The sequence below is a fragment of the Manacus vitellinus genome, unplaced genomic scaffold (assembly GCF_001715985.3).
Source record: "Manacus vitellinus isolate BGI_N305 unplaced genomic scaffold, ASM171598v3 scaffold_13_pilon, whole genome shotgun sequence".
In the NCBI taxonomy this organism is placed as follows: domain Eukaryota; kingdom Metazoa; phylum Chordata; class Aves; order Passeriformes; family Pipridae; genus Manacus; species Manacus vitellinus.
In genome coordinates this window covers 1,443,092-1,455,490 of record NW_021938999.1, presented here as the reverse complement: position 1 = coordinate 1,455,490, position 12,399 = coordinate 1,443,092, and the positions used below count along the sequence as shown (strand labels likewise).

The window sequence follows — 12,399 nt, the reverse complement described above, 5'->3', positions numbered from 1 at the left end:
CAGAAGGCTCCAGGGCAGGATGGGGAGGGGAGTGGAGGGAAGGAGGGGGTAGACGAGATAATGATATTCCCTGGCTTCTCAATGACATAAATCAGTATTGTAGACATTAGTGTGAAAGTCTTCCCACAGTAGACCCATGCCATGTATTCTATACTCAACAGACTTCTCTGAAAAATGTTTATAATACAGAGAAATGCTATCCATTCTTTTTGTGGTCTCTATTCTTGAGCTGATTAGAAAAATAAACTGTTCTGAATGTGCTGGAGTAAACAGTAGGGTACCTGCTCTCAAATTCCACCAGATAAAAGTAGTTTCTTGCTATTTTCTCCACAGAGAGGCATTACCATACATTTATATAAAAACTATATAAAAAAACCAGTAAATCTTAAGGAATTTTATAAAGCCTGTTTAAATTTAGTTGGTCATAAGAAATTTATTTGTCAAAAGTATTAGAGACACACACCTACAGAAGTTCTGTTAATCCTGTTACTGAGCTTTTGATTTACAGGAGATTTTAGAAATATACTAACATTCCCCAACAAAAAGAACTGCAACCTCCAAATACAATCCATGGATGTAGGTTGATGAACAAGCTTGTTTATTTTTTCTGGAACATAAATTGATTATTCTATACTTTTCAATAAAATAATTAAATCATTAGTTAGAAAGTTTTGTAGAGGTCTTTTCATAGTCCGTTTCAACAACAGATGAAGAAATGATAGAAAAAACAAAAAAGTTAACCATTTCCCTACATTTATGTTCAATGCAAATCTTCAAAAAAATCTCTTTAAAGAGTTTGATTTGTAATTGTAGAATAATATGAACAACATAAGCTGTTTTCATTTCTGTACTGACTTTTGTAATAAATGGCATGGCAAGAACAAAACTAGAGCCTGTTTCTTTTGATTAAATTAGTTTTCAGATTTCTACTTGTATCGGTACAAAATTAGAAAAAAGCATCCCCTAAATTAGACATTTAATATATGCGTAGCGGTTTTTAGGACTAAAATCACAAAGACAGGTTACAAAGAAATTGCATAGTTAGACCCTCGCAAAGCATTGCTGATGGCATGAGCTGCCATGCAGGAGATGGCACAGAGTTTTTTGATAAACACTATCTGAAGTCGATACAAAGGAGGATGAGCAGGGAGCAATATTCTTGTTTTCCCTTTCCTGTATCAGCAAATGCATATAAGTAACATCAGTATTAACTACACAGCAAACTATTGCAGAACCTTCAGAGCTATACAGATGTTATTTAGAGAGTCAAAGAACACATTTAAACAGTTATTCTAAATCCAATTCTAACAGCAAATGAAAAATTTGTAAAAAAAAGGTTGGACTTCTATCAAAGCTTACTAAAACACTCTATACATGATTCCCTTAGTTTTCAATGGAGGTTGTGTAGCTACATGACATAGTGTATCTGGTGACTTTCACTAAGTGGAGCCTAATTGGAAACAATTTTAAGGTGCGCACATACTGTATTACAAGATGAAATGCTGCCACTCTCAAGAGATAAGGGAAATCCCAAAGAGCAGAGATCTCCACTATGGTGGTTTGCCCAGTTGTCACATCATTGCTTCTGAGGCTTCCACAAACTGAGGGAGCGAGCATGGCCTGAGAAAGGTTCTTCCTCTTACAAAGCACTGCTGAGAATAACAGGGTTTAAACCTTGTCTGTGGATCACCAGAGGCTGCAGAGCCCTCACTAACCCCATAAGGGAGGCACACAGACTGCATGGGAAGAAGGCATGAGAAACACTTTCTTGCAAGTGTCTCACAAGGAAAAGTCTAAAACAATGGTCTTGAGCTTTTTAAATATCAGATTTGTGTACTGAAACTTCCCTCATTAGACGTGGCCACTCCAAAGGCAGAATTCTTCCTGGAAAGGCCATTCTGATGCCTCTGCATGACTCATGCCTTGCTCTAGCTCTTAACATGAATATTAATTGATCTGGAGGTGATTGCAGTGAATTTCATCTTAATTAAACTGGCTTACTCAGAGTAATTCTTGAAAACGAAAGATTTAATTTATGTTTTATGTGAGTCAACTTTATTTCATGTCTTCATGGTGAAGATAAATTTTCTTTCAGAAATTCACAAGCAGGAGCTCCAAGAAATCCCCTTTTGCCTCCAGATCTATAAAGCAGATCACAAAACCAATTTGATGTTACTGTTGAAAACAGCAAGTTGCTCTGAACAAATTTTTCTCATTAGGTATCTACATTCTCATATATCTCTTGTTTAATATTAGGAATATTTAAAATTAAATACAAAAATATTTGCAATATTTGCAGCACTTAATTCAGATGTAAATAATTAGCAAAATTAAGTATGCAAATAAACATTAATAATAGAGATTTAGAAATTTATAGAGCAATGTCCACCCTTAGGAATCATACTAGTTACATGGAAGGAATTTTCCCCTGAATTTTTTTCATCCAACACTTTGAGAGGTGCCATTGTGGAAGTGTCAAAATAAAAGAACCAAAGTAGATTGAATAATCTGGTGTTCATTTCAGATAGGAAGCATACCAAAGAAATATTTTTTGTATTTTGGTATTTCATTTTTATTTAAAAATTTCCCCCTATTTTTATTTATATTTTGTAGAATTTAAAATATCAACAAAGAAATTAATGGTGCATCTGCATAAAAAGGCTTGAGACTATCAGACTTACAGTCAGAACTGCATACAAAGCTCAAGAGAAATTTCTGCTGACATACTGGAAGGTGAATTTAATTTTCCAGTACGTATTTCCAAAGCAAGACCCTCACTCTTTCTTCTACTGGAATGAATGCAAAGCCACTGCTTTGCATGACTTCAGCAGCAATATGTGGATGCTGTGCTCAGTGACTGTACTGCTGGCCAGCTGCAGGCTGCCAAATGTCCCGTTGTCCTCTCGCTGAGTTTGTTCCCCAGGACTATCTGCTTGCACTGCAGGTGTAGTGGGTAGTGCTTACCCAGCACTCCTGTCTCTCTCCTTGCCTCTGCATTAGCCTTTCCTGCCAAAGGGAGGCACACAGCAGGGTGGTATGCAACTCATCCTCAGAGCAGGGTTACAGCAGTAGCAGCAGAAGGATGGTTTATCCTGTGGATACCACCTATACTGGATTTTGTTTTGCGGTATCTATTTTCAGAAATCTTACAGCTCTGATGGCAGCACTGCACTGACTTGATTGGTTGAATTACTGTTTAATAATGACAACACTACTCTGCTTATTTGCCATTCCATATAGAAATGGATGTGGGGTGTGTAGATGAACTTATCTGAGAAAATTATTCAAACACAAACCCAGTGAATTCTGGAAAGTAAGTGGAGGAATATAGTATTTAAGAGATGGATAAAGGATAAGCAGAAAAGTGAAATGACAGGCAGAATGTCACAACTTTTTTGTGGAATTCTTAGAAAACTAAAGAGAAATAGGAAAATTCTGGTAGATATCAGCATAAGACTCCAAAAATGCATTCTTCTTAATGCATTGTGTTTGAAAGACAAGTTAAATGTTTATTGAAAAATTGTATGTACTATACCAGATGCTGTGTCCTCCTCCTACAGACAAAAACACACTATTACAAGCCTGTTACCATTGTTAGTCCATAATTCATGCAGTAGAGATCGTTGAGAATCATATTCTTTTTCACTGTAAAGGAATGTGGCTCCCTTGAAATGAAAAACTGACCTGTTTTCCCAAGTACACCACAACATCACTAAGAACTTTGCTGTAGCCAAACAGACTTATGTAAGTGTAAAACTGAACTTACAGAATATATAAATAAACAACAAAATCCAGGCCCTTAGATAAAAAATGGTTCCTTGCATGATTAGAAAGTCTTTGATTTTTTAATATGAATAATTACAGGGTTCTTAGTTAAAAACATAGCTCTCACTTTCATAAGAGCTGGGTCTGATACTAAAACTTTCACAGAATTTAAGGAATTATTATGGACAAAATCAAGCTTCATGCTATAGTTTCAAATTATTTCATATTTACCAGCAGACAAAAGAAGTAAATCTGGCTGTGAAATCATTAAGATTTATTTGTTAGGACTTTTGATTTTTTGCAAGGCAGCATTAAGAAGCAAGGGAATTCCATCGCCACAAGTCTTTTGAAATCAAACTCCAAGTATTCATAAGAAATAAAATTTCAAAATCATTAATACAGACTTATAAATAATATATTGGGGTTGTATTACTTGTTACCTTAATAATTTAGCTGTGTGGATTAATTTTGGGCTTGAGCCATAGAGAAATAATACCAAACAGAGTTTTATTTCCCTACATTATATTGATAAAAGATACACTTGTGAGATTTGAAATCAGATAGGTGTTTTTCAGAATATTCTTAGAGTTAAAAAAATTAACATGCAGTCTTTTATAGGTAATGCTTAAAAGGAATTACATCATGTAAAATATCAGTAGCAAGGAACATGCTGAGGGTTAACTGCAGTGATTTTGAAATTTCATTTTAGCATAATTTGATAGTCACGCATTTTAACTGGTTTGCAAACAAACTACTACTTCAAATACAGATTTTCAGCTAAAAGAGATCACTAAGCTTAAAAGACCACTTACCTGGGTCCTCTAAAGGCATATCCACAATGACTTGGTCACTGTATTTTCCATATAGACCATTAGAGCAAACAGCAACTATCTGAAGAACATAACTTGTATTGGGCAGCAGATTATTTAGAATAGCCCCCTAAAAGAAAAAAAAAAACATGTTTAATAATTTACTTGCAAATAAGTATAAAATATTTGAAAATATTAATTTTTAATAACGCATTTTTCATATGAACCATAAAGCTCCTTTCTTCTAGTATTCTAATGTATGCTTTTTTATATTTTATTGTCACAAATGTTCTTCAGTCAACTTAAAAAAAAATCTTGTAACTTTTAATATGGAGGATACCAAACTATATAATTATTTAGTGCTCAACACAAGCTTAGGTAACATTATGTGTGATAAGTTATGAGTCTTTAAAGAGGAACATATCAGTAAAATAACATGAAGCTGTAATCAGTAACTTAATACTTATAGCAGTATGATTGAATTGAATCTTATTAGATGTCTGTGTAGGTAATTCTTTCACATCCGTGAGCAATGAAGTACAGATCACTATTAATTGACTAACAGGTTTATGGCCAAGCTCTGTAATTGACATGGTCATAAACATTTGGACCCAGTATAGGCAAGCCAGAGGTTTTCCCTGCAGAGGTTTTCCCTCTTCTGGGTAAGAGGGCTTTTACTTTTTTTTAAATTGTCTTTGTGGCTTTATGGCCGAAAAATGAACTACAGCTTCTGTCAGCTGGAGCCAAAGAAGGAATTTTTTATGGAATTGGCTCCCAGATAGAGTTTAATCCCTTAAGGTAATTAACAGAGAGTTGTTATGCCATCACTCCTTTTTATGAAACTTGAAGAGTAAGTTACCAAGTCCTGATACCCATCTGTCAGAAACTCATGCTTAGTTTGGTCTTCTCCATCCAACTGTTGATAAAAGACAGCAAATCTCTCAATTGTGGTGTCATATACAACCCGAGGTCTTTCCCACGTAACTAGAAGACTAGTATAATTCTTTGGATCGGACTGAACATTTTCAGGTTCTGAGCTGCAAACTGGAAGAAAGAAAAGAGGAAAGAATATGGTATTTATTAAAAGAGGAAAGAATATGGTATTTATTAAATTGTACAAGTGACTCTACTAAGATCTTGAGCTACCTCCTGAGAAAATCAATGCAAGTCTTTCATGTGTCTCGTTTTTAGCCTTCCATTAAAATATTTCAGATGTCATGCACTATAAACAGAACCAGTATGTTAACACCAGATTTTCAAAAGCAAGGCAATTTGTGGACTGAGCCTCATCTCCCTCACTCTTACACTATATTTTGTGAAATGTAATATCCAGTTCCTAAGAAATAATATATAAACCACACAACATAAAGATTCATATATCTGTCCTTGCAAGGAAAAAAATTTCTATTATTCTGTCTTTATGGGTCTATCAGAGTAGTATTAGAAGACCTGCACACTCACCACCTATAATAGACTGTAATCTAGAGTAGATTTTTAAATATTTAAATGTTAAAGGTAAACCTATTACACTTGAACTTCCCCTCTGTGATGTTTGAATCTTTTTATAGTACCTAAAGGAGAGACAAAAGGCACATAGGAAGCAGCTAAGAAATTATTATATTAGCAAGTATTTGCTGAAGAAGTCTGGTCAGGCCATTGCAATCCTGGGCCTGGCTCACACACACCTTCTTTGTGTGCCTGGAACCTGCACACCAGAGGAGAGCTTGGTCAGGTAGCGACCCTCGCCAGTCTCCCATGTTTTATCCTCCAATCTCTGCATCTTATTCAAATAAGCTGAACATTTTGATATTTTCATATACATATGTATACACAGACGTACTGATTATCAGTACACAAGAAATTTGCTGAGACTCTGACATTTGTTCTTAAAATTGTACAAGTACAATTGTGTGTGGCTTAAAAATAATATAAAAGGTCAAATGTAGATTAACCCAGATGAAAAAACTACATTAGCAGAAAATGTAAATTATTTAGTTGAAGCTCACTGAAAAAATGTCTAGGGAGTTAGGATATACAAACAAAAATAAAGCAGTATCATACAGAGGTGCATCATAAATGGATGGTTTGGATTTGTATTGAGACTTCATTCTCCTTGCTTGCTCTCATCGTCCCTTCTGCTTGCGGGGGAACTGTGTCTACAGACACAGAAGTGAAGAATGGAGAACACAAAAGTGTTCACCAACTTTGGTTCCCAACTCGAGAGCACAGCAACTAGATCTGTTCTGATGTCTCAGAATGAAGGCAGGGGTCCCTGATACTTCCTGTTAGAAATCCCTTTTCTTATCTTTTTGAAATTACGTGGTTTGGAACTTTGGTTTGAAATGCTCAGAGTGGCTATCTGGCCCTGCACTAGCTTTTGGGAATTGCTTGTCTCAGGTACTGAAATTACATTTATGTGCACTTCCATAGGTACTGGAGAGGTATATACATAGTCATTCCCAATATGGAATAAATGAGGAAACATTTTTTATATCTCATAATCTGTTTAAAACAAAATGTGAATATCGAGCAAAAACAAGTAAAAAACCTATCTAGATAACTAAGAAAACAAGTGCAGATCCTTTGGAGTCCTCTTAAAGGAAGCAAACACCATGATGCCACAATGCTTTGGTGGAAAATACTGCATTTTGAAAGAAAAGAAGTCCATTAGCTTTGCATTTTGCCAAGTGAACACAAGAGGGCACTCAAACTTCTCAAAAATATTTGTAAAAACTACTTTCGTTCTGTACGCAGGTCGGCAGTTCTGAGCAGCTTTGGTCTGACCTAGTCAATGGAAAATAAGCATCAAGGCTTTTTTAATTTTTTTGTTTGCGAGTGTAAGCTAATGATAGAGGTAGTATTAGTCTGTGTAAATTAGCTGAATTCAATAGCTTGCCAAGTTTTTAATCTACTATGCTATGTAACTGATATGCCATTTTATTCAGGACACTGAATGAGCAAATTAAAAAAAAAATCTCAAGTTGTGTACATTCTATTCCATTACTAAAATTTTTCATTTCACACCATTTCCACCAGATGGCAAAAGCAAACCACTAGACCACCCTTTCCAATTCTGAGTATTAAGACAGATGACTTAAACTGATTTAATTTTTTTTCAATGATTCTAAAGACTCCACAGTTATTAATTTTTGAAGGTGTTTAAAATTACTCTCAAAATGCTTTTTTATAATGTAAACACCAAGTTTCTCTGTGTTCCAAACACTTTTCTTTTTTTTCTCTCTCTTCTTCCTCCTTTCATCTTTCTTGTCTGTGAGTGAATTTGGTTCTGAAATCTCTGACTGTATTCAGAGTAACAGAGCAGTATTATAGAACTTCTAAAGATACAAGATTGGTGTCTCCAATGTTAGTTCTTTGGGATTTTTTCCTTTTCCAGATGGTTCTTCTATTTTTCCCCAAGAAAAAAAGTTGTCTTCTGTTTTGTTCTCCATCTTTTGATGTTCATCTCAGCAGTGACCAACAATATTGCTACATGACAATCATCTACCTATTATTTCACCTCCATTCCTTCCCAAGGTGTTCTCTTGCCCTTCTTCTGATGTCACTTTGTAAGTCATTCTACCTGTTCTGTTTCCCTTTCTTTCCTGCCAGTCTTAGCAACACAGAGATACTTTGCTCCTGCTTTTTCCCATTTTCCCTCTCCAGAGACTAGGAAAAGAAAGGAACATAACAACTTACCTAATTAAATACTTCTGCTCTGATACCGACTTTTGGAAAATCTGAGCAAGAAAGGGAGTTCTCAAGTCTGTTACTAATCTGAAGTCACAGATATTAAACTGGATTACAAGTCTCAAGCAGTAAAATACAAAAGAGCAAAAAATTCACAGAAGTCAGAGGCCTATTCAAACCCCTGCTGGGCTTGAATTCAAGTCCCTGCTTTCCCCAGATGAGTACTTAGATGCTGGTTTTGCATATCATATGCAAAACCAGCACTGCACACCATGATAATGCACCTATCTCTGTTTATTCTTCCGTGGAATAAAATGATACTCATGTAACTTAAAAAATTTTCATCTAAACTCATTTGCATCATGGGGAACAACAGGGTACATTAGCCCAATCATTGTCAAAAACTGCCTGGACTGTATTTTTGACCAGAAGACCTTTATAAGCTGCCCACATTTGGCTGTTTTCCACCCACATTTGTTGCTTTCTTCTACTTTTAGCTGAATCTAGGTTTGAGATTTTTTATCTTTTTAAATGCAGCTTTTCAATTGTTGAGGTCATGAAATCACTTCATTTACATTAAGATATTCAGGGGCTTTGCAGATCCCTGACACAGTATATGGCAAAAAGTAGTTCATCAGTATTCCCAGTCTACTCTCTCTCTGTGATGGAGGCGGAGCAGGACAGTAGATGTGTACCAGGCTGATGTTGGCTGGTCACCAGGTACCCACCCAGCTGCTCTCCAACTCCTCCTCTTCAGCAGGGCAGGGATAAAAAGTAAGATGAAAAAGCTCATGGGTCAAGATAAAGACAGGGAGATCGCTCACCAGTAACCATCATGGGAAAAACAGACTCGACTTACGGAAATTTAATTTATCAAAAAATAAATAGAGTAGAATAGTGAGAAACAAAACCAAACCCACAAACATCTCCCCCCCCTTTCCTTCTTCCCAGGCTCAACTTCAATTCCGACTCTTCCAATTCCCCACTCCCAGTGGCACAGGGGGATAAAGAATGGGGATTTTGGTCAGTTATAATGCTTTGCCCTCTGCTGCTCCTTCCTCCTCATGCTGTTCCCCTGCACCAGCATTGGGTCCCACCCACAGGATACAGTCCTTCATAAATTCTTCCAGTTTGCTTAGTCTTTCAGGAACAGACTGTTATACTTTGTGTCCCCCACGGGGTCACAGACCTGCTAGATAATCTGCTCCTGCATGGGCTTCTCTCCACAAGCCACAGCTCCAGCCAGGAGCCTGCTCCTGCATGGAGTCTCCAAAGTGTGCCACAGGACAGCTTATCTTCACCATAGGCTGCAAGGGAGTCTCTGCTCCTGGAGCACATCCTCCTTCTCTCACCTAGGTGTCAGAGGGCTGCTTCTCACACTTTTTTCCTCACTCCTCACTGCTGTGCAGCTTTGTTTTCCCAGAGCCACCACCATGGCCAAGGGGCTCAGCTGTGCCCTGAGGTGGGTGGGTTGGAGCCAGCTGGAACTGTCTGTGTCTGGCTCAGGGCAGCCCCAGGCTCTCTTCACAGAGGCCACCCATGTACCCACCACTGCCAGCACCTGGGCACCTGCACACCACGCACTGTGCCAGTGCAAAGTGTCCCACACAAATATTTGGATAGAATCTGAGAATGGTTATTCATGTCGACTGAGGAATGTGAAAGGGTAAAGGCATGACCCCTTGTCTCACAAGAGAATTTAACTAAGACAACTGCTGAACTTCATACAGTTGTATTTCTCATGGGAAAACAGGCTGAAAAATATTTTTCATCACTATATATTGTCAGTCTTAAATTTTAACAACCCACTGTTTTTTATACCTGTACTAATTCCAGGAAGATTAACAAGAGTCAGGTTTCTGCCCTTACACCAGGGGCCTCACCAGAAGGGTGGGGTGGGTGGGAAGTCATGTAATGGGCTCAGCAGCCACCACGATGGTTCTCAGGTTTACAGGAATAAATAATGATTTCTATTATAAATAGATTTGCATGACAGCTGAAGTTGGTGGAGGTAAAACATTACAATTTCAAAACACTTCTTTAGTTGAATCCTAAAATATGGTTGTAAGGATTAGCTCTTCTAATCTGCTTAAATACATACATACATATATATCATATAGGGAAACTACATGTATTACTAGTCAGGCTTGGGGAACAAAGCATCTCCATGTACACAGTAAGACAGTGCTAGTACACCAAGAACATTGAGGATGTCACTGTGAAAACAATTCTGACAATATTTGGCTGAAATTAGTTTAAAATGGAATATAAATATTCTTTTAGCTCTTCCAATGAAACTTAGTTCTACTTAAGAAATGTCATGTATTAAGAACAGCAATAAATCAAACATTTAATCCTACTGCCTAATGAGAATGTACACTGAAAGCAGCAGGAGAAAATTAGGATTCTAGGTTTCACAATGCAAAATAATTTTTCAATTGTCTACCTTACTAAGACCCACTCTTGTAATTTTTCTCGCATCCTGTAAAGGGATTAAAAAGACTATTTTTCTTCTGTTGACTACTATGCATTATTAAACATGAAATGCATAAGCCTTTTCACTCTTGGAGACCTTGGCATTCATGTTACAGCTTTTACATCTGGACATTTGAATTTAATGATTCCTAGGGGTTCTTATTTACCTTCTCTTAAAATGGAGGTGAAAATATAAATGCTTCTCTAATGTTCTACATTAAACAAAATCTATAGCTGCATTTTTGTGCATATATATATGTATGTACATAAATATAAATAAGTATATTTATGAAACCACACTTCTTTTAAATCTGTAGAACACCTACGCCATGTGCTTCAGTCAGCTGTTTATGTCTAATTAAGCACAGTTCAGCACAATTGAGTTTAAGAATCTACAGGTATCCCCACCCAAGTGGCAACATAATGCCCTCAGTTTAAAGGTTTACTCTATATTCTTCTGTGCTTTTAAGTATAGAAATCATTGACTTCCATATTTAGTGCTAGATCTTGTTTCCCATTACATAATGTACTATTTTGGTCATATAACCTTCATAAACTTCCCTGAAGTTTTAGAATCTGGCTTCTAGGATTCTCTTTATCTATCAATTTCTAAGTAGACTACATGAAATTAGTTAGGTGACCTCACTTCAGTCTCTGTTGTAAAAGCATTCACACTATATGACAAGGAACCAAATGGGTTTGTAAAATAAAATTCTCCTGCAGTCCCTGAAAAGGCAGCATTGTTTAGGTCTGAAACACATTAAAAGGGCAGTGCAAGAAAGCCTGAACTGACGTGATCTTCACTGAATGCTTGGTCAAGACAAGCATTTAATTTTCCACTCCATTTAATCTGACATGTTTTTTGATTGCTAGTTTTTTTCTCTGAAGTGATAGATTTATGAGTAATAATACAGTGTGCTGTGTTCTGCACGGTTTAAAATGAGTATCTTCATACTTGGATGAATCTTTTACCGAAAATTGCCTTTCAACTTGTGAAGAGAGAAATGATTGTTCAGTAAGTACCTGCTTCATGAATTTCTTCTTGTCCAGTGTAAGAGGAAAACACTTGCCCAAAGAACTTATATTGCTGTTCTCTAAAGTTGTTTTGTAGGTAGTCCATCAGCATAACATAGCCAGACTGCTGCATTGTAAGGACTTCACAGAATACAGCTAACTAGAAGAGGTGAGGAAAAAAAAAGAAGTCAAAAGTCAAAATAAATTGAGCAGATTCTGCCAGCAGGCAAAAACTCTGGGGAGAAGCTGCTGGTTAAAGTCTCACAGTTGAGCTATCCAGCATGACACTGAACTTTTGTTCTTCTGTACCATCAATAAATCTAATGGTTTACTCCACCAGTATTTCTCAATTACTCTGCTGCTGGAGCTGTGCTCTGCCAAGCACCACCATTTGGCTGGGAAGAGTGTTTTGTGCTCCTCTTTATCTGAGTTCAAAGTCCAGACAGCCTGGAGTATGTTCTTATCCATTTTAAGACAAGAAATGACTCAGATTCTAGTCCTAAACTAAAAAAAAAAGGGAAAAGATAACACAGTCCAGTAATATATATGCTTTCTAATTTAAAGGCTGCATGAAAAACTTCTAACTAGATAGAAGAAAAGCTATGTTGTTGGGCTGGCAATGAATGCCGTACATGGCAAATACTTTTCT

At 36.7% G+C, this 12,399-nt stretch overlaps 1 protein-coding gene across 1 annotated transcript in view; it reads right to left on the bottom strand.

The window, feature by feature from the left end:
* PTPRZ1 (protein tyrosine phosphatase receptor type Z1) overlaps positions 1 to 12,399 on the bottom strand; it is a 99,376-nt gene that overhangs the window by 44,297 nt on the left and 42,680 nt on the right. Inside the window, exons 8-10 of the mRNA XM_029958053.1 lie at positions 11,760 to 11,910; positions 5,434 to 5,618; positions 4,578 to 4,704 (exon numbers count right to left, since the gene is read on the bottom strand). Of these exons, the coding sequence (XP_029813913.1) occupies positions 4,578 to 4,704; positions 5,434 to 5,618; positions 11,760 to 11,910 (463 nt within the window). The remainder of the gene's footprint in view (positions 1 to 4,577; positions 4,705 to 5,433; positions 5,619 to 11,759; positions 11,911 to 12,399) is intronic.